Here is a 23328-nt window from a genome sequence, read left to right on the forward strand (position 1 = left end):
CTATTAATTAAATATTTCACATTTTTTATTTTCTGCATCATTCCACAAAATAGTTATGGTGATTAAAGATTACTGTTAAATGAATAGTCTTTCCTCCTATAGCATTTCGTAAAAGTTTTGATCCAAGTTAGAGTATGATGAATTCTTTAGGTTGTTGACTTTTTTCTTTTTTTTTTGGATAGCAGTAATTTATTCCTACCTGATGATTAAAGCATTGTATGTAAGAATTGTTTTGCTTTAGATCATTGATCTCTCAAAAGGAGAGAACTCATGATCTCTCAAGAGAGAACTCATAATTGAACTCATGATGTCATTTTTAGAAATGTATAAAAGAGACAGAGCCACAGTGGTCTTACTTTTATACAAACTAAATTGTCATTGTGGCCCAGAATAAATCTAAGTGCTAAAAGCAGTTACTTATTTTGACAACAGAATTAATTGAGCCTGAGAGAGTTAAAATTCCACTTGTAGCAAACTATTCTTTCTGGCTCTTGCTCTGGCTTTGATATTGTCAGGAAGAGTAACTTGTCTTATGACTAAATAGCAGAGTCATGGGCAGTGGGCAGTATTTGAGGGATGCTAAATAAACTTCCTACTTGTTAAACAGTTCAGAAGTGACGTGCTGTGTGTGATCAGAATATGCATTGATATGCAGCTGAGCTGTCAACCGGCACTGAGTCAGGCACGAGAAGCTTTGCCATGTGGAGCATATGCTACTTGGAAAGAACATCTCTTTTCATGCATGATTTAATGTGTCTTCAAAATGATATATCTAGTTTTATTATACCGCAAACTGTTAGTATTCCGATCTTTTTAGAAAAGCTTATGAATGGGTGGATGGTACTCATTTAAAAATTTTAAATATATATATAATTTGAAAGGCTTTGACATCTTATACTTTAAAATGTCATTTTGAATAGTTTATTTTTATTGGACATTTTCCTATTTCAAGTGAATTTTAAGGGTATGTTTAGAAAAGATAAAGAGAAAAGCCATGAAGATTATGTTGGTATAGGAAAAAGGTTTTGTGGGGGGCGGGGGGGGAGTAGAGTTTTATTTAAAGGGATTAATTTTATATTGTTAAGGAACAATATAAAATTGTTCCTTTAGTATTTTCATGTATATAAAGCTACCTGAAAATTTTCAAAGAATATATGCTATATTTGCTAAGGTGATGTCAAAGTGTTTCAAGACATATTTTTATATCTGTCCAGTACCTAGCCATGTAATATGAAAAATAAAGACATTTATTATGGAAGATACAAGACACAAGAAACATTGTACATAGGACAATGATGCCTCAGTCCCCTTCAAAGTAGGCAGCTTGAGACCTCACACAGTTCTCCCAGCCGCCATCAGCTTCCTGTCATATTTTTCTGAACGATTTGAAATCTTGTTCCTTTTGAAGGCAATTTTAGTTTTGGGAAAAGCCAGAAGTCACAGTGTGCCAAATCTGGGCTATAGGGGGGCTGAGTCACCTGGGTGACTTGATGTTTCACAAAAAAACTCTGCACGACACATGATGCATGAGTAGGCGTGTTGTCCTGATGGAGCCGCCAATCACCAATTGCCCACAGCCCTGGCTGTTGTTGGTCGTATTGCATCTCTCAAAGAACACCTTTGCACCTCCAAAGAACATTGAGGTAGAACTCCTCATTAATTGTTTGGCCTGGAGGGGCATACTCGTGATGGCCAACACCTTCCCAGTCAAAACAGCACATTATGTGGTCTTGATCTTGCTGCGACTTTGGCATTCCTTCTTCGGGCATGGAGAAGCAGGCAACTTCCATTGGGATGACTGGGCCTTTGTTTCCATCTCATAGCTGTAGACCCACGATTCATCTCTGGTTGTGACCTGCTTGAGGAAATCTGGTTTGTTGGTAGCAGTCTGAATCAAGTCATTAGCAACTACAGCACAATGTTTCTTCTGCTCTGGCAGCAGAAGCCACAGAACAGATTTTGCTATGACTCATTTCATGCCAAGATCCTGCATCCAAATCTCAGACACAGTCGTTTTTGGAGTCTCCAGATCAGCTTCTAGGTCTCACACTGTCAGTTACCAATCTTTGGTGATTGTAGCCTGTACATGTTCAATATTCTCAGGTGCTCTGCTTGTTGCAGACCTTCCAGAACATGGATCAGTTTCAATAGATTCTTCACCATCTTTAAAGCATTTGTGCCCCACTGTCATTTGCACCATATTCGTCGCACCATCCCTGAAAGCCTTCTGAATCATCCGAATAGTTTCTGTGGAGGAATGTTCAAGCTTAATGCAAAAATTGATACAGTCAGTGCTCTGCTCGCTCAGTCATTTTTAATGTGAAGGCCACACAGTACATATGCTCACTCAAGAGGACCTACCACCCCCACTGACTAGTACAGTGAAGTCATCATTGTTCACTCATGCGTATTATATCAATTTCGTGCAAACCATTCTGGTAATTTTAACAAAGGCTGGACTTTTTCCAAATAGACCTTGTATATAAAGGGTTTTCAGTAAATTATGATCATATTAATAAGCTAGTCTCCATCTTTTAAACTGTTAGGATTATTTGATTTTTAAATTTATTACTCATATTTTAAGATTTTCACATGGCACTGGAACACATTTCAGAACATTTCAAAAGATACAGTTGACCCTTGAACAATTTGGGGGTTGGTGGTGGTGACCCTCTCATGGTTGAAGATCTGTATATAGCTTTACTCCCCTGAAATTTAAGTTGTCTGTTGGTATTCATCGGGAGATTGGTTCCCAGACCCCCAAGGATACTGAAGTGTATAGATGCGCAAGTTCCCTGTACAAAGTGGTATAGATCATTGCATACAGTTGATCCTCAGTTGCGAGCAGCCAACTCAATCAAAACCAGCAAAGGTATTTATTTAGTGAGAAAAGATCCACATAAATGTGGACCTCGCAGTTCAAATCCATGTTGTTTAAGGATCAGCTTTATTGTAATGGGGTTTGATTTGTTTGTTTTCTACCAGCTTTTATTTTTAAACTAGCAATTCATATATATACCTATGTATATTTTTTAGGCCTTATTGAATTTGAAGAATGTGATCCTGCTAGTGCAGTTGAAGGTAAGTTAACCAGCTGTGACGTGAGGCAACTAGCTAATGTCTTCTGTTTATTGAAAAAATAGAGGGGCTGCTCTCTATTGGTATCAGCATGTGTATGAAATGATGAAAAAAATCTGAGTATGGTTTGGAGGCCTACAGAATCTCATCTTTGCTTAATAAACTGAGGTTAGCTGAAAGGATTATTATTGGTTAGAATATACATTTTGAAAATTAAATGTAAATGCACTTGTTTTCAAATACACACTGACATTCTTTTCCTCATTGATACTCGTTTTTAAACATTATGATGTCATAAATACAAAGCTCATTACTGTATATTAATATATAGTGCTTGTCCTATAGTAGATAATGCTTCAGTAATTAATGAGGTTATGCATTGATGTTGACATTACCATCATTCAGATGGGTGATGCTTTGACTTGAGGAAGGGTCCACACTCTACTTAAATTGATGTTTTTCATAGTGTGAAACCCAAGAGATGGCTGCTATTTTCATCATATTTTATTTATCTTACTTTGTGAGCAACTAGATCTAATTTGAAAGCAAAATTCTGATTTTTCTAAGACCTGTGTAAGAATTTAGAGAAATGATTTGCTCTTGTGTGCAAGGTTATTATTGGAGCAGTCAGGAGCTCTGGGGCCTACGCTTCTTATAGTTACTAGCTCTTTGAGAGCAGTGATGATTTAAATTCTCTGAACTTCAGCTTTTGTTATTATAAAATGTAGATAGTAAATAATACTCAAAATAAAACTGTATTTGATTTTTAAAATATTATAATATGCTGTATAAACGTATGGTTTAGGGAATTTGTTTTGCTTGAATACAAGTACATTATTGTGAGACACCTGAATTATAATCCTGGCTTATAGTGTTTACTAGTTATATACCACTGATTTTTTAAAAAAGGAGAACGAAAGTACCCTTGAGTTTCTTCTTCTATAAGATGAGAAGTCAGCTTAGGTGTGCTCTAGTTCTCATAGAGTAAGCAGGTAAGCTTTAAGTGCTGAATTCCATCAGTAATTTAATAGCATGACTGACCTTTAGACCTTAATTTGTCATGCAAGAGGAGTAGAAAGAACTGCCATATTGGGCATAGCAAAAATTATATTTGTTCATTTATGGATCCTGCCATAAATTTGTTCGTTTACGGTAGGATCCATAAATGAACTTCGCTTATATTAGATATAACATGAATGCCATATTATAAGTTTTCTGTGTTATTACTGTTAGTGGATCTGTTGTGTCTTTTTATTTAAAACAACATATTTCTATTTTGCGACCCTCCAAAAAGGAAACATGATTTGACTTGTACTTATAATAAAATCTGATATAGTGAATAGTGTACTTTCTTGGAAGTTTTAAGATATCTGCAAATGCTTATTTTGCCTGATGTAACTTAGGGAATACTTCGAAAAGAGAATTTCATCAATTGAGTGAATGTTCTAAAACCTTGGGTGAATAATAGGCTGTGTTACATTAATATAAGTCTAAACAGTCTATAACTCTTATTTAAATATTAGGGTTTAGCAATAAATATTTATTTCTTTCACCCAAATTTAGTATCAACAGTTAATGAGTAAATAGTGTGTCAAGGTATAAGATGTATTCGAAAATTTAATATATTTGTCAGGAACAGCTGTGTTTCTCTAACAATACACATTTATTTTAAGGTGTAAAACCAAGAAAAAGGAAGACATTTGGTTTGCCAGGAATAATTAAAAAGGAAAAAGATGCAGAGTCTGTGTAAGTATATTCAATATTGTTAAAATCCTTTCTGTTGTTATAAATAATTAAACTTGTTTTGAATTTGAAAAAGGAAAGTTTGGAAATAAGTCAAATTGTATATGTCTGAGGGCTGAAAAATACAAACTTTTCTAAATACATTTGCCAGCTTCTCTGGTTTTACTTAAAAGTATTCACTTATTTTAAAATTTTAAGATGAAAGCTTTAGTATCTTAAAGTGGAAACTTAAGATACTCTGTAAGATAATATGCATATTTTAAAATATTAAAAATACAGGGAAAGCTAAAGATTCTTCTAAGTCTTGATGTGTAAGAAAAACCCACAGTCAACAATTTGATGAAAGTCCTTCTAGACAGCCCAAACCGTGCAGGGACGTACTGTTTATGTCAGAGGCTACTCAGCTTACCGTGGGGTTACCTCCTGGTAAACCTGTCATGGTGGAAAATACAGGAAGTCGAAAATGCTTTTATAGTACAGCTACCAAACATCACGGCTTAGCCTTAAATGTGCTCAGAACACAATATCCAGAAACACTAGCAACATAGTACACATGGTCCCTGACTTAACAGTGGCTCAACTTACGGTTTTTCAATTTTACAACGATGTGAAGGTGGTAGACTCTGAATTTTGAATTTTTATCCTTTTGCCAGCTAGAGATGTGCAGTATAATACTCTCTTGTGATGTTAGGCTGTGGCAGCCAGCTGCAGCTCCCAGTTAGTCCTTAGATCATGAGATTAAATAACTGGTACTCGACAGTGTACAGTGATGCCAGCGTTTTTTAGATACATTGTTTTGTGTTTTTGCATCCTATCATGTCTACAAAAATGCCCATCTGTGTCTCCTGCCTCTGGTGAGAAGAGGAAGGCAAATACTCTTGAGATGAAACGCAAGATAATTTCCCAACTGAAAGCTAATGTGAGTGTCTGAGCACATTTAGAGTAGTCTAGGTTAAGTAAGCTACGGCATTCAGTAGGCTATGTATTAAATGCATTTTCATCTTACATTATTTTCAGCTTACAATGGGTTTATGGGGACACAACCCCATCATGAATCAAGGGGTATCTGTACACTGTAGGGTATCAGTCAAAGAGTATCAAGTTGGACCAACTGTATGCCTCAGTGGAAAATGTTAAATGTGGGAGGGAAGAAAGCACTAACATGTTTGAACATTTATACTAGCCATCATTTTTAGATGGAGGATGGAGTATACATTTGATTTACCTTTTTCAAAAATAGGAAAGCAGTATGCAAAGAATATATAATTTAGCATGAAAGAATTTCAACTAGTATTAGGTAAGTGAGGTTTTGCTAGCTTGACTACACATTAGAACTACCTGGGAAATTAAAATAAATACATCTATGCCAGATCCCATCTCAGACCAATTAATCCAGATTCTCGGGCAAGAGGCCCCAGCATAATTTCTGTTTTGTTTTGTTTAAAGCAGCCTATGTGATTGTAAAATACACCTGGGGTTGACAGTCATTGAGCTATGATTAACCAGAGACAAACTGGAATGAAAGAATTTTTTCTTTTCATAATTACCCTACCCATTTGGATTGTAGAGACACTAAGTAAATGTCTTAAAGTGATTCACAGACTTGGCTGAAAATTTGTTCAAAATCCATACTTCTCTCACATAATCAGAACTCTCATGAGATTGAATATTTTGGTGAGTACTTATATTTGCAGTACAAGTGAACAATTTGTGGTTTGGATGTTTTTGCCTACTACTTAGTTATATTCTTATCTGAGTTTCTCAGAATTCTGCCATTCTAAATGTCTGTTTCCTCCCCTCTCCCAAGTGGTGTATTTGGTTAACAAATTAAGACCAGTTGCAAAGTGATTTATATCTATAGTTACCATCTATTCTGCAAATGTCTTTTTTGAGCATTTATGAAGTATTTTGCTAAGAGGGGAATGGAACCTAATTTCTTTTTATAACATTGGAAATACATTTGGAAATCTAAACAATTGACTTGTAAGTTTTTAATGCACCAGTTCATATGTTAGTGACTATATTATAAAAAGAAATGGCTGTAAGTGAAATATTTTTATAATACATATTTTTCAAAGCAGTTCATTCAGGGAGCTTTATAATATATATATATATATATATGTATTTTCAAATAATTTTTCATGATGAATAATTTTCCAATGTGATCATTTGGCCATTTGGATATTGGAATATTTTTACCAATGAGAATGCTAGGGCAGAAAATTATTCTTAAACCACTTCACTGTAATTTCCTTCTGTCAACACTTCCTGGCAGGAAAAAAAAATGTTAGAATTTACTTTGCTTAAAATGCCTAAGGCTCTTGACAAACGTCCTCTCATAGCCTGAAGGCTTTTGAAATGCTAGCAGCTGTGGAAGAGGTGTCCTGCTTAGAGTATGCTCTTCCGGGGCTTTATCTGCAGGTCTCATAGAGCCCACTGTGAAGGCAAACAGCCGAGTACTTAAACGCAAAGACTCAGGAGTTCTGGCTTAAAGCCAAAGAATAAACTGGAGCTTTTATGCTTGCTTTTATTTTTAAACTGTACCTTTTTAAAAAGATAGAAAGTAGAAATGTTCTAACATCTTAATTGATTTGATTCTGTAGAGTGAGTGAATTTATTATTACAGTGCCTTTCTGGTAAAACATTTTCTCAGAGTACCATCTTTTGCCGCATATAATGTGCTTCCGTGGCTAATGTGCACTCATGTTTTTGTGTGCATTATACACAGGATCATTATGCCCATGGTATGTAATCACTATACCCAGGTATAAGGAGCATCCTTACTTTTCCCTCAAAAATTTAATTTAAAAAAGTGTGCATAACACAGCAAAATGTTGTACATAGGTTTTTCTCATCTACCAATAGTAAGGAAGCTCTTTCAAAATTGTGATTTTAAGTAAATATAACGATATATGGGATTTGCATTTACCCTGACCTTATGGTGATTCATTTGGATTAAAAGCAGTACAGTCATCTCACTCATTTTTCATTTCTTCAGTCTGTTCTATTCTATTTTCCTGTAGCAATATTCTTGAGTTTGTAGACTCTCCTGGTTTGTGCTTTAGTCTTTGGGGAGATAGAGATCACTTGTCTATCCTAGATATTAATTTAGTGCTTTTTATTGTTAATTTGGCTCATAAGGTGAACATAAAGTCTATATTTTCAGTCTGCTAACGTGCCACATTTTCACATAATGTGCATTATCAGTCTCAAGCTAAAGATTATGTAACTAATCCAAATGCCTTTTAAATACGCACTCTCTAAGTTTTGTTTGTAAATTTGTTTTAAAATGTATACATAGAATTTATTCTAACCTTATTCCTCGTGGTTTCAATGTCTTTAATTTCACATTTTTAGGTCTTTATTTGGTTAATTGAGAAGGTTGGTTATTATGGTTTAGTTTTACATTTAAAATAAATTTTTACTAATTTACAGTATATCCAGTCATATTTGTTTATCAGTTAAACTATAAAATACCAGTTCTGAACTATATATTACGTTAGACTAGAAAACTATTCCAAATGGAAGTCTAAGTACTTATTTAACAAATTTGGAGGAAGTTGTTCTGATTTTGCCCCAGTCTGTGTGGCTTGGTTGGGATTCGTCCTGCAAAGCGAAAAAGGTCTCTGGTTCACTTCCCAGTTGGGTTGCAAGCCTGGTTTGCAGGTTCGGTCTCCAGTCGGGTTGCATCCATGTTTGTTTCCCTCTCTTTCTCCTTCCTTTTGCTCCTCTCTAAAAATAAGTAAATAAAATCTTCTTTTAAAGGTGATTTTGATTTTTATATAGACCAGCTTATAGAAAGTAGTACACTTTAAACTTCAGTTTTGAAAGTGTAGACTTTTTAAAAAGTTTTGAAAATTTATGTAGAAATGTTATTTACCAAGCCAGGCTTTCTTCTCTGAAGGAAGCTTTTTTTTACACTTTGTCTCCCTGAAGAATTAAAGGTCACTAGAAATCCTTGTAAGACTGACAGCTTCCTTGATAAGATTCATGTGTGTATTTATGGGAAAGAAGTACTTTTGAAAGTACTTTTAAAAATGCTTGCATTTTATTCTGTCATGTGTTATGGGTACAGGGATGCTTTCTTTTGAATTTTAAACTTATTTGGCATATATTCTAATCTTTACGAGATAATTTCTCTAAGTATTTTTGTAGGGTTTAAATAAAAGTTATGCTTACATACCAAGGTGAACACTTTCAATAAAGTATTATTATCAGACAGTTGTAATAGTTGGTTATTTCTAATACTTTGTTTGTTTTAATAGGGAATGCCCTGATGCAGATTCACTTGTAAGTAGATTTTACTTGGATATAAACAATGTAAATTAGCCATTTTTATTAGGAAATACCCAACATGTTTGGGTTCAGTTGTTTACACATTTTTCCAACAAAAATAGTAATCATGTTGTTGTAAATTCATTATTAAAATTATATTACACATGCACTTCTGGCTTTATATGCCAATGCTTTCCTGTTAAATAGAAGATGTTTCTAACTATCTTTGGCAAGTGGACATTTAACTTTTAAAATTGGGGGAGTGGTGCCACAGCATATTGTTCTTTCTCGGGAAGTATGCCAGATCTCAAATCTGCATGCTTTATTTTGAAATGAGGTATTCTTACTAATTTAGTCTGAGATCTATCTGTTCCCGTATTTATTGAAGAGATTGTTGTTTTGAAAAATAACTATTGTTAGTACTTTTCTGTGCTTTTTATTTTGTTTTAAAGAAAATTTGTTTTTATTCCTTCTTTAAATATATTTCTCTATATGTAATTAAAGAAGATAGCAAGTGGAGCGCTCTGTGGTTACAGCAGAGGAGCAGGTTTACCAGGTGGTGTGAGTGGTGCACACATTTCCAGGTCGCTCCTCACACAATGGTCACGTTGCTGAGTGCAGCGTCAGGCTCTTCATCTCCTCCCCTTACTGGTTGCTCGCATAATTATTGCTTCTTTTGGTTCCAAAATAGTTTCATTTTTTACAGCATAATGGTTGTACCAAAAAAAGAACTAGATATTTTATGAAACATTGTGTTTTGTATTAAGATAAAATTAGTACTTTGTTTCATATTTCAGCTTCAAAATAAGAAAACTATGGTTTGTTAATAAATTTATAGTGAAAATAATGAAATAGCCTCCTAATGAGCTCTAGGAATCATCAGTGTTTTTAGAGTTAAAACATTTATCTTACCATTTGCCTGTTTTGATATAGTTGGTTTATTAGTTAATGAAAAAGCAAGCAGATGTGTTTGCCATTTACTTTAACACTCATGCATTTATTTTATTTTTGAATTAACTGTGTATAGCATTTGTTTGATGATTGCAACATTGCATGGAATCACTTAGTACTTCATGTTTTATTTTATATATACTCCCTAAGTAAAACATTTCTAATTCTCTCAGCTCATTTTATTCTATTCTGTGATGACCAGTATGAACCAATTTTGAACTTTAGTCAGTATGTATTTAGAATTAGAAAAGGGCTTCTAAAAAAATTATTATGCCATATAAGAGATAATTGGTAAGTTTATGTAGAAATAAAAAACTTATAAAGTTAGAAAAAATATCCCATAAAAGATTTGAATAACTAAAGATGAATCAGCAGAGAGTATTTACGAGACATGTGACAAGGGGCTAATTACCTTCTATCATAAAGTTTTTACACAAATCAGTATGAAAGGTAAGCAAACACCCTGTAGGAAAAGAGCATTAATTAAAAACAGGCACTTTTCATAAAAAAATAAAAATGCTATCTAAACACAAGAAATGGTCAAAATAGTCTCATTCTGATGCAAATTAGAATGAACATCCTGTGTTCTGAAAGTAGAAATACTCTCTTACGTAATTACCAGGGCATACTTAGAGAAGTGCCCTTCCTCTTGTATCCCTTCCCCTTCGTCGCTTTGCCTGGGAGATGACCAGCTTTATTGTGATTTATTCTTCCAGTGTTGTTTTTTTCTTCATAAAGATAAGCAGATATGCCTATTTCAATTTTCCTTTTTTCTTACTTAAAAGATATTATACTATATATATATCCTTCTGTACTTTTTTTAGTTAGCAGTATTTCTTGGAACTCATTCCATATCAGACCATAAAAATGTTTTTCATTTTCCAATAGCTGTATACTACTGTATTTTTTGTATATATCATAGTTTATTCAACTATGTTTGGATATTTAGGTACTTTCCCATAATTTTGAGTTATTGATAATCTTTGGTGAATAATTTTGTTGTGTACATATTTTTAAATTGTTGAGGGTGTACTTTGGGGGTAAATTCCTTGAAGTGAAATTCCAGGGTGGAAGAAGAGTTAAACACATACATATTTTTTTAGACATTGTTAAATTTCTCTCTGGAGGGATTGTACTGCAGTAAGTCCTCAATCTTATTGATAGGTTCTGTGACTTCAAGTGAAACTTTGTATAACTAAACCATTTTTACTATAAGCTAGCTAATTGATATAAACAAGAATTAAGTTCCTGTGGCATCTAGTCAATGTTATAGCAAAACAAACTTATCCAAGGACCTGTGGTATTTTGTATTTATACCAGCAAAGTATAAGAGTACATTTCCCCACAGCTTTGCCCACAGAGGGTATTTTCAAGCTTTTGAATTTCTGCCAGTCTCAGGAGTAAAAGTAGTGTTTTAGTGTAGTTTTAACTTTCTAGGTAGTCTTTTATTTCTACGTTTTGCGTTTTTAAAAATATTTTATTTATTTTTTTAGAGAGAGGGAAAAGGAGAGTGAAATAAAAGGAGAGAAACATCAATGTGTGGTTGCCTCTCGGGCACCCCCTACTGGGGACCTGGCCTGCAACCCAGGCATGTGCCCCGACTGGGAATTGAAATGGTGACCCTTTACTTCACAGTCCGGTGCTCAATCTTCTGAGGCACACCAGCCAGGGCTATTTTTTGTGTTTTTGTATATATTTATTTCCATTTATGTAAGCTGTCTTCTGATATCATCACCTCCTTTCTACAGACACAGAAAGTCTTGCACTTTTACTTCTATTTTTTAAAAGTATATTTTATTGGTTATGTTATTACAGTTGTCTCAATTTTTCCTTCTTTGCCCCCCTCCACCTGGTACCTTCCCTCCAGCAATCCCCCCCTTAGATCATGTCCATAGGTCATGCATATGAGTTCTTTGGCTTCTCCATTTCCTTTACTGTTCTTAACATCTCCCTATTTTGCACCTACCAGTTACGCTTCTTAATCCCTATATCTTTTCTCCCATTTTCCCTCTTCTCCCTCCCCACTGATAACTCCATGTTATCTCTTTTTTTAAAATCATCTTTGTATAGGAAGAACCGCATATTTATTTATAGGTTGTATCATTCGTGTGATCTTCATTTCTGTAATACTATTCCTGTTCTAGTTGTTTCCTTAGTTTGTTTTTGTTTTTTAGATTCAGTTGTTGATAGTTACGAGTTTGTTGTCATTTTAATGTTCATAGTTTTGATGAACTAACATTTCATATAATAATGGCTTGGTGGTGATGAACTCCTTTAGCTTTGCTTTATCTGGGAAACACTTTATCTGCCCTTCCATTCTAAATGATAACTTAGATGAATAGAGTAATCTAGATTATAGTTCCTTGCTTTTCATCACTTTGAATACTTTTTGCCTGATAGGTTGGCTACCTCCATTTTGCTTAGTTCTGTTTCTGGGGTTTTGTCCTTTCATTTAGGCCATATTTCTTTGTCTCCTCAACTTGGCAGCTTCTGTGTGTTTGTTTCTGTGTATTAAGTAGAGCCGCTTTGACTTCCTGTCTTAGTGTACCTGTTAAGTTGTATGGTGTGAACCTTAGGTATTTGCCAGGGCAGGGCAACGTACTTCACTGCTTTGTGGCTCTGTATGTGGGGGAAGGGTTGGAGAGGGAACAATGATGCTGAGACTTGCTCGGCCCCCACCTTGTTTCCAGTCATTTCACCCCCACCCCTACCTCCCCGTATGTGATTGACACCCTCTAGCTGCCCCAGTGGTGGTTCCCAGAGTGGGTGGGTTTGCATTCATTCTAGGACCATGTGGGCCTTTTAAATGGCTTCTCCTAAGAAACCTGCAGTTTCTTCTGCCACCCTGATCCCCACTGGTTTTTACAGACAGAAGTTATGAGGCTTTATTTTCCTGGCACTGGAAACCTGGACAGTGCAGTTTGGCCTGGGGCTGGGGTCACTTGCTCGCAAGGCATCCCTCCCAATGTTATCTACCACACATGAATGTGGGATTACTGGTTCCACTAGCCACCTTGCTGGTATTACACCGCATCCTCTTCTCCCGGGCTCTCCATCTCCAGCCCTCCTACCCATGTGGATGAATATGGCTAGTGGAACCAGATTCTTTAAATCTTTGGTTGTTGGACTTTTATACAGTTTGATTTTCTGGTAGTTTTGGTTGTTTTTTGTTTTGAGGTTATTTGTGATCCTTTTGTGGTTGTGCAAGGAAGCAAAGGATGTCTGCATATGCCTCCATCTTGACTGGAAGTCTCATGCTTTTTTTTTTTTACTGTAAAACTTTGATTATCTACAGAACTGCTGGCATTTCACACAAACACCTATTCTATACCTTTCAGTGTTCCTTCTGTTTTATTTTGAAATGCTTTTCTATTACAGACTTCTGAAGAATAGAGTGTGATTTGAAGCTAAGTAACTAAAAGATATAATTTCCCCACAGTGTTAAGATTTTGTTAATCTATTGACATTTGATAAATGATATATCCCCTCAGTAATAGTTAAGGTTTAATTATATTTTTGTGGTTTGGTACCATCATTACAGTAAAGTTTTCTTTTTCTTCTTCTTCCCATAGAACATTCCTGATGTAGATGAAGAAGGCTATAGTATAAAACCAGAAGCAAATCAGAATGATATCCTTTTATCATCTGAATATTCTTATGGTTGTGTTGTCATATAAATGGACGGTTAAAATACTCTATTATTTAAAAAAGCATTTTCCGGTTTTTAATTAATTATCATAAAATAATTCCATATCCTTTATTTGACATGTTTTTATTTTTAAAAGTTAGTAGTTATATTTCTGTTAAAGTCTGTCCTATCTCTCTCTTTTTTTTTAATAATAGGGTATGTTTTTTATTGAGTACTTACTATGTCTCAATTACTAAACAAAAGACTTTCCTTTATGTGCTTCTTTCTCATTATCCTTATAAAATCCTCGTTTTATTGATAAGAAAAGTAAGGTCTAGCAGGAATAGAAATTTTACTCTGGGGAACACAGCTAGAAATTTCTAGAAGTGGGAGTTGAATTCAGATCTGCATAGGTCTTTTTTTTATTATTATTTTTTTAATATAATTTTTATTTAATTCTTGTTCACGTACAGGTTTCTGTCTTATATTCCCAACCCTGCCCGCCCCCCACCCCATGCTCCCCGCCTCCCTCCCCTTTCCACCCCCCACCCTTAGTTATTGTCCATGTGTCCTTTATACTTGTTCATGTGAGTCCATTCCCTTTTCCCCTATGATTCTCTCCCCTCTGGACCCTGTCGCCTGTTCCATATTTGAATGTCATTAGTCGTATTTTGCTTGCTTGTTTGGTTTGTTTAGAATCCTGTTGTCCTATCTCTTTTAAAGGTTTTTGTTAACTTTTTATAAATGTGTGAAAAAAGGGTTATACATTAAGACAATTTAAAAACTAAATTTTTTAACTGATACTCACATACCAAAGAGAACCATTTCTACTCATCAAGTGATTCTGATTCTGAAGATGAAGAACCAAAGAAGTATCGGATAGAAATCAAACCTATGCATCCAAATAACTCACATCATACAATGGCTTCCTTGGATGAATTAAAACTGTCTATAGGAAATATAACACTCTCTCCAGCAATATCTGTAAGTAAGAAGTCTTTTTAAAAAAATACCGTGACTACCTGCATCTGCTTAATTTTCAGAATAATGAAAAGTGAAATATCATTAACAATAGTTTAGCATGTTGGATAATGAAATATTTATATTTTTTAATTCAGCTTTATTGAGATATATAGTTTATAATTTTTTTACAGGCAAATGAACTTGTGAGTTTGGCTTAGTTTTGCTTCCTTTTGAAAATATTACAAAGGAAGCAAAAGAAAATCTGTTTCTACTACTCTGTTCTACAAATAGTGCTGTATGACTCCGGCAGAATTTTGTGAAGTGGCAGTATTAATCTTTTCCTTATCAAATTTTACAGTTTTTGTCTATGTTTTATGAACTTTATGTAGAAGGGAATTCTGTAAAAATGAATTAAATGATATCTTTGCATGTTTTTGTCTGTCAGTGTAACATTTGTTTTTGTATACTTTTCATAGAAGGAAAGGGAAAGGTAGGAATTCTTGGTTATAGTGATTGATTTCTCATTTTTGAGATATTATACTTAATATCTTTTGAGGGAGTGAAAAAGTCATACTATATCTTTCCATTGATGTCATAGTCCAAATTCAAAATTGTTAAACTCTGGGGGAAGAAAGTATGTCTTAGAATGATATTTAGTATGTCAATACATGTTCATAATTGATATGAAATCTGTTCTTCTTGATAATAGGGAATAAAACTTCTCACTATTTCATATTGTTATTTGATGATATATTGTAAGTAATTCTATGTGTTTGGATAAAAATTTTTTTCCTCCCACTCATTCAGTTTTAAAATTTAATTTTAGAATTATTTTTTCCACCAAAAAGGCAGATTTCTGAAGTGAGGTTTTATTCTACCATTACTAGTTAACATTAAGATTAAATTACAAAGTTAAATTATGGTATATAAATATATGAAGTAGAAAGTTGTGAAACCATTAAAAACATTTATTGTCTAAGAGCATAACTAATTTAAAATATATATGTAAATAGAAAAAACCTAGAGGAATATACATCAAAATGTTAAGCAATAATCTCAGCATTATTAATCTCTGATGGCTTTAAATTGCTCTTTTGTGCTCTTATATTTATTTTAAAAAATGTATTAATTTCATTCTCAGAAAATAAATAATAATCATAAAATTGTTCGTTGTTAATATTGGGTTCGTAGAGAGGACATCGTGAATGTATCTTACTGTCCAGTTGCTCATCTGGCGTCAGTGTTCTCCCCCATCAGCGTATCTTTTTACGGTGTATAGATGGTAGGTCTGGTTCAGAAGGGAGTAGACAAATTATTAGAACTGAAAGGTATGATATTTTATCTATTTAAGTATTTATTTTGGTGAGAGAAAATGGAAAATATATTCTAAAATCTAAAGAAATCACTATTTCTTTTCTTTGTCTATGTGCTGCTAGAGACACAGCCCAGTAAGTGCAAGATTTTATATTTTTACCTATTGACCTTAAAAAATTGTAATATTTGAACATTGATTTTCAAAATATTTGTATTAAATATTATAAATTAGCAAGTCATTGTAAGTTTTTTAGACATTTAATAGTTTAATATTTAAATGCATTTCATTGAATATTAAAAGTACATGTATTTTTTTAAGTATGAAAATTACTAAAAGTTTTTTCTGTGTATCTTTATGTAACTGCAGTTTACAATTGAGCAGATTTACTAAATGCAACTTAAAATTTAGGTTCCTAGTATTAACAGTTTATGAAATAATTTCATTACCAGATTTAATTATTTATTTAATGCTACTTAATTCTTGTATTTCTATTTTAGGTGCAGATGAACCAGCATTCATCTAGTAAGTCTGACATTTAAGTTGGTTACTTTATTACTATTACAATTTATCAGGCAATTTGCTAAGCTTATGGCTTTACATATGTAGTTACAGAAATAGGATTTTCTCATCATGATCCTTAACAACAACAGACTAAAAGGATACTTATTTTATAATAGAAGACAAATTATATTCTCTCTTTTAGCTTTGAGACACGCCTTAAACCAGGAGTGTTAAACTCGTTTTCAGCAGGGGCCACATCAGCCTTACGGTTGCCTTCAAAGGGCCGAAATTATTCTAGGACTATATAAATGTAACTACTCCTTAACTGTTAAGAAGTTGAAATTACATTGAGCTGCAGGGAAAATTGCTGATGAACCAACATGACCTTTGCATTACTGATGCCTTTCCCCTGTGTACTAGTTGCTTATGAAATGATTCATCTTACAAATGCAAAAGAGACTATTTTATAGAGACTGTTGCTCTAGGTTTTACAAATTGTAATTTTTTTAAGTAGGATCCTTCAAGAGTTGGTAATAACTTTTGGTCAATGTAATAATCACTAATAATCTTAGAATTTGAAAAATGCTTTCATAATTCATCAGTTAAAAGTCTTGAGTGATAACTTACATATAGTACTTAAACATTTGTCCTAATTTTTAAAGTTGTAGCCCATATTTTTCTCTTTTGAACAGCCGTTTTATTTTAATAAATATGAGAAGTTAGTCTATTCAACTTACATTTCTCACCACAGATGTTAGAAGAAATAAAGATTTAGCAGAATTTCAGCTATTGTAATATTCTTCATAATAGAAAACTTGTTAAAAGTTGATTTTTCTTTCACATTTGTTTAAATTATATTTATTAATTCCAGAATTTTAAAATTGCTTATAGTAATGAGGTAATTTTTAATTAGGTGAAGAGTTAACAAAATCGAAACCATCTGCCGCATCTAATGAGTAAGTCCCATGTTTAAATTTTTTTAACAACTACTTTATTTTTTTGAGAGCAATTTTAGGTTCACAGCAAAATTGAATGGAAAGTACAGAGTTTTTGTGTATACTCTGTCCGTACAGACGTTCAGCCTCCCCTCTGTAGTAGCGCATTTGTTGTGATTGATAACCCTAATGGACACATCATTATTGCCCAGGTCCATGGTTTACACTAGGATTTACTCTTGGTGTCATACATCTTGTGAGTTTTGACAAATGATAATGATATGCCCACCATTGTAGTTTTATACAGAATGGTTTGCCCTAGAATTCCTGTTTCCTCCACCTTTTTATTTTTCTCTCCCCACTACCTTTAAGTTTGAAGTATCCTTTGTCCTGTTTTCTAGTTTTATTATCTCTGCAGTTTTAGTTCCAATAGGGTGGGAATTAACCTGTTTCTTAAGCTGTCAGGTGTCTTGTGGAGTTTTTCATTGCTCATTTGATAAAATTTTTTTATAACAAATTTTAAAAAATTCATTCAATTGTATTTGGCCTTGATGGCCTCACTGCTTCTAAATAAATGATAGTATTCCAAGTTTATACATGTCTGTATTTCAGCTGGTTATTCTCATGGAAATTTTCTCACTTTTTCCCTTCAATTTCGGCTGTGACCTTACAAAATAGACTGTATACTTCCTGAGCTTCAAAATGAGGAACTATCTCAAGTTGAAAAAGGAGAGGGCTGGAAAGCATCCGAGCTGTTAAAAGAAAAAATATTTTAAGCCAGTACTGCATGGGTCCTTTTTCATTCTGTATCTATCAAGAATACTTTCTTTTAATGTTTTTGCACAAATAAAAGTAGGCTTAATTAATGGATAGTTAATTAATGGGTAGTTTAAAATTATTTGATAGTTTTCAAGCTAGGCATGAATTGAATATAGTGGTGGTATTCAGTTGACTTACCATTTCTAAAGGTAAGTTGTAGAATGTTTTAAAACTAGGAATCATTTATGCAATTGTAATTCTAGCTACACTTTATCATGCAAAATGTTGTGTGTGTCCATGTAGATGTGTGTTGAGATAATAGCTGTATTGCCTGTGGATCATTGTGACATTTTTATTGTCTAATGTGTCTGTTTTTTAAGATTTTGAAAAAATATTTGAAGAAAATAATGGCAGTTTGATACTTTAAAACAGGGGTCCCTAACCCCCTGGTCATGAACCAGTACTGGTCTGTGGTCTTTTAGGAATGGGGCCACACAGCAGGAGGTGAGCAGTGGGCTAGCCAGTGAAGTTTTGCTGGAATTACTGCCTGAGCTCCACCCCATCTCCTGACCCCCCACCTGCTGTCCCCCTCCTGAGTCGGTGGAAAAATTGTCTTCCATGAAACCAGTCCCTGGTGCTAAAAAGGTTGGGACTACTGCTTTAAAACATTGTTTTAATAGGGATTTCATTTCTGTGTTTACACCTTAATTTTGATTTGTCAAGCATACATCAGTAAAGCTGGGAAAAGTAATTTTAAAAAGAGGTACTTCAGGATCTAGAGATTACATTCACATAAATGTTTGTAAAGAGCCAGAAGTTGAATCCAGAGAGTAACTAGTACAGTGGATTTTAAGAGGTCCGTGGAGGGAAATCATTGGTATGCATTATGGTGAGTTTTTGAAACTAGAATGTTGATCCCCTTGATGATTTTGTCCATAGTTTTTGTTATATCTCTTTAAAAGGCGTGTCTGACCCAGATATTTCACCAGACTGCCTTGCTGGCTCAGGCAGTGAATTAACCAGGGAGCTCACTGAGATAATTACATCATCTACTGCAGTGAGCAGATCTGTGAAGTTTATATCAACTTGCTGGGCTTACTTGTGTATATGAGAAGGACTTTTAAAAAATATTTTACTCTCTTTCTTTGAAAATAAGCAGTGCTTTATAAATTTTCTATCTGATTTCACATTACTTAACTCCTGAAATTGTTGTAGAATTAAGTAACTGTGTGTTCTTAGGCAGCTCATGTAGAGACTCTGCTTATTTTCATTTGAAAATGAGTAAAGCTGAAATCATTTCTATTCTGACAGCCCCTAGGATTGTTAAGAATGACGAGGTGTGATAAGTGGGGATTTCTATTCTGTCCTCTCTCCCTGCCACCTTCATACACTGCTATTGTAGATTTCTACTTAAAATGCTTAAAAAATATTGGTTTATTAAGTTTGTCAAGTTTCTTCATGTATTCCATTCGCAAAACATCAAACTTTTTAATCATATATGTTGAGCTGTTATAATTCTGTGAAATAATAAGTGACTAGATTTTATACTAATAAAATCTTCCTTTATTAAAATCCTTATTTTTGAAACACTATGGAAGGAAAGGGACCAGTGATTTACTTGCGTGGGACCCTCTGTTTGGACCATCTCTTGATTCATCATCTTCAGCTTCACTAACTTCATCATCATCATCAGGTAAATATATGTATATTTACACATATATTTTAAACTGAGAAATTTAGTAGTTACTTTTTCTAGTTGATTTACTCATTGTTTATTATTGTACTTAATAATCCAAATTTTATTAAACTTGTCTTCTGATCATACTGCCAGATAACAATAATTTTACACTGGTTTTGTTAACTTAGTTTAAGGACCCTATGGCTTATCAGACATCAACAGGTGTTTTTATTTATAAATTTATTTCTAAGCATTTATATATTTATTTCTAAGCTATATTGATGCCTAAATAACCATAATGTATATTGATAAAATTCAGCTGAATAGATGTGCATTACTGTAACCAGTGCTTTCTTGCTGGACATTTATGTTGCATCTGATTTTCTAATATCATTAACATTCATGAATATAATGAATTTTGCGCATGTCTTATCATTTTTGCAAAGTTTTATTTATTTATTTTTAGAGAAAAGGGAAGAGAGGGGGAGAAATATCCATGTGTGGTAGCCTCCCATACACCCTCAACTGGGGACTTGGCCTGCAAACCCAGGCATGTGCCTTGATTGGGAATCAAATTGGCAGCCCTTTGGTTTGCATGCTGACACTCAGTCCACTGAGCCACACCAGCCAGGGCTCATAATATCCTTATAGTAATTTATCAATATGAGATTTAAGAGTCACCAAAAAAAAAAAAAAAAAGAGTCACAAGATACACTCATTGATACTTATTGCCAAACTGCTTTCCAGAAAGGTTTTAGCACTTCCCAAACAGGGACTAAAATGACTTGGTGAATGCTTTTAAATTGTTTTGGCAAGAGTGTGTTAAGTTTCTCTTATCTCCAAAATATAAATTCTCATTTGCCAACACTCAAAGCAGACCTCAGAAATATGTGGTTAATAAAAACCACTGCTTGTTCAAAGTAAGAAAATAAAGTCACTTTTTTAAGTTGATCTTCAACTTTCTCGGGGATTTTAGAAACTCAGAGATTGTCAGGAACTTCTCTAAGATCATATAACTAAAAAATGATGGCCCTGGCTGGTGTAGCTCAGTGGATTGAGCGCGGGACTGCGAACCAGAGTATCGTGGTTCGATTCCCAGTCAGGGCACATGCCTGGGTTGCAGGCCAGTTCCCAGCAGGGGACGCATGAGAGGCAACCATACATTGATATTTCTCTCTCTCTCTCCTTTCCTTCCCCTCTAAAAATAAATAAATAAAATCTTTAAAAAAACTGATGAAGCATAGATTCAAATCTAGATATTACCATTTCTGAAATCTTTTGTATTCTGGCAGATAAACAAAAACAATAAGCGTTGTTGAAAGATTTTATTATTAATAAAATGAACACTAGTATTTAAAATTTGTTTAGAAAGTAATATTTTAAAAATAATTTTAATCGTATTTTAGGCAACCTTAACCTGAAACAATCTGTAATTTTGAAGGGAAAGTACGTGGTCTGTATCTAATACTTGTAAAACAGCAAGAAGTAGTCAATAGATAGTTGAACATATTCAGAATTGTCATCATAGCCTTTCTCAATGAGCATTTGTTAGTAATTAGTTTTATAAAAATAACCTTGCCAGTAGGTAGTATAAGGAAAGTAAAATTGTAGAGGAAAAGCTGAAGTTGTCCTTAAGTCTCTTTTTTGTTTGGTAAGAATGTCAGAATGGTGTTTTGTATGTAGAATGAAGAGGGTCCTAAACAATGTTTTTTCAGTTTTGTTAATGTTCTTTTATGAGTTATTTTTCAAATATTTAATAAAAAATTTTACATCGGTATCTTAGAGGCTTTAGTTATGTTTGTAACTCTACCCTTTGTTTCTCATTTTCTTTAGCACAGTCTCTTTATTTTCAAGAAAGCATTCTCTTTTCCTCTTGCTACCTGTCTAAAGAATGTTTTACCCATATCACTTTCAATTCAGGTAAAAAAGTGATGTATTTTTTTATTCAGTGGTCATTTGCTGTTTAGTAGCTAGGATATGATAAAATATTTGTTACACTTTTCTAGTTTTAAAATTCACTTTAGTATGCATTTTTAACCTTCCTCTGTAGTCTGAAAAATAATGCCATAAATTATTTTGTCCTTCAGAGAATATTAGTGATATTGAAAGAGATCATTATTGTTACACAGTAATTAATAGCTCCGCCAGAGAGAATAAGTTTCCTTTTGCTTCATGGTTGCAAAATCAGTGGCTTTCCTTTACTGATGAACTTGTTACAGGTTCATGTCTCCACAGGAGCTCAGACAGCATTCCAGAGATCGTACTGGGAAGCCGAAAATACCTTCAGGTTTCCTGATGCTTTGGTTGAGAGATCTCCCAAAAGCTGCATCTCTGAGGGTCAGAGTGGCCTTGGCCTTAATATCACATGTCCTCAAAAATTAATGACAGAAGAAGCTAAGAAGAGTGCTGATTTTTCTTCTGCATCATTATCATTGCTTCTGGAGTCTAGATTAGTATGGCTTTTTTTTTTAGATAAAGAATGGTGTGGGAAACAGGCCTTATCTATTCTCTCTAGGCATTGTCAGAGGGCAGGTGTAGATTAGCTCTTATCTGTGTTTTTATACTTTACAAGCCACTTTTTATTTCCTCATGTATTGCATCTAATAGACATTTCTTGGAAGTGAGCTCCAATGTCAGCATCACTTTTACTACAAAAAAATCCCACACTATTAAAATACTTAAGGTTATAAATAATTGTAATAGTCTCCTTCAAAGGCTTCTGAAAGCAGTGCCTAATTGACGTATGCAGATAGATTCATTTATAATCTATACATTTATTGATAATTTATAATTAATAGATTCATTTATAAAGAGTTTTACTAGCTTTCCCCAAACAGCAATTTCTGATTATTTGAACTTAACACGTCTACTAGTCTTGGTTTTGAGTCTGTCTAACTGCCAGTTGGAAAGGCCACGTGATTGACCAATAATGAAGTTAGAGTGTTAATTAATGTCTGTTGTGTTAAGCTTTCTCACAAGTTTGAAATGGCTGGAGTATTGGTCAGTGCTGGTTGCGTTGATAATGAACGCATCTTCAAGGTAAATGTGTCATAGCACAGGGAAGGAGATGGTCCTCAGGCTGGCGCACATCTCCTCCGCTGTACAGCTTAAGAACAGCGTGAAGGGACTGCTGCTGACTGAACAAAGGCAACAGCCTTAGAAACCAAACTTGATTTCAAACCAGCCTTCTACTGTTTTCTTTAAGTAATCTAAGTTACTTCCATCTTTTCTCCTTTCATATGGGTGCTTTCTAAATGATTCCAACCCCCCCATGGCATTTACTTTTGCTCCTGTGCCAACTGCCTTTTTTCTCTAGGTTGCTTCCTTCCACCTCCATCTTCTTCTTTTTCATGCTTCCAGTGCTCCCTCGCTGACCAAGGGTCCTCAGCTTTATTACCTCTTGTTTCCCCATTTATATATTTTTAACTTTACACATCTGTAAACTTACAAAATTTAACTGAAATACATTTCTTCTCTTCCGTATTCTTCAGTTTCTGAATTA

General features: G+C 34.0%; 1 protein-coding gene and 1 long non-coding RNA gene across 6 annotated transcripts in view; one reads left to right on the plus strand and one right to left on the minus strand.

The window, feature by feature from the left end:
• The window catches only part of FCHO2 (FCH and mu domain containing endocytic adaptor 2), a 116971-nt gene that overhangs the window by 65958 nt on the left and 27685 nt on the right, over nucleotides 1-23328 (plus strand). For 3 of the 5 annotated variants that reach the window (XM_037032451.1, XM_037032453.1, XM_037032454.1), the window contains 9 exons: nucleotides 3037-3081; nucleotides 4752-4824; nucleotides 9087-9111; nucleotides 13620-13677; nucleotides 14484-14659; nucleotides 16075-16086; nucleotides 16451-16475; nucleotides 17368-17410; nucleotides 19747-19841. In XM_037032451.1, the coding sequence (XP_036888346.1) occupies nucleotides 3037-3081; nucleotides 4752-4824; nucleotides 9087-9111; nucleotides 13620-13677; nucleotides 14484-14659; nucleotides 16075-16086; nucleotides 16451-16475; nucleotides 17368-17410; nucleotides 19747-19841 (552 nt within the window). Of the gene's footprint in view, nucleotides 1-3036; nucleotides 3082-4751; nucleotides 4825-9086; nucleotides 9112-13619; nucleotides 13678-14483; nucleotides 14660-16074; nucleotides 16087-16450; nucleotides 16476-17367; nucleotides 17411-19746; nucleotides 19842-21659; nucleotides 21747-23328 lie in introns of all 5 variants that reach the window. The other 2 variants (XM_037032450.1, XM_037032452.1) reach the window with 1 other exon arrangement.
• LOC118977514 (uncharacterized) lies at nucleotides 1920-22082 on the minus strand. Its single transcript, XR_005064539.1, has 3 exons — nucleotides 22072-22082; nucleotides 18077-18079; nucleotides 1920-2106 (listed from the first exon to the last, which is right to left on the minus strand). It is a non-coding gene; the product is annotated as an uncharacterized LOC118977514 (long non-coding RNA).

Source organism: Sturnira hondurensis, unplaced genomic scaffold (genome assembly GCF_014824575.4).
Source record: "Sturnira hondurensis isolate 20B ecotype Veracruz unplaced genomic scaffold, ASM1482457v3 Scaffold0021354, whole genome shotgun sequence".
Lineage (NCBI taxonomy): Eukaryota > Metazoa > Chordata > Mammalia > Chiroptera > Phyllostomidae > Sturnira > Sturnira hondurensis.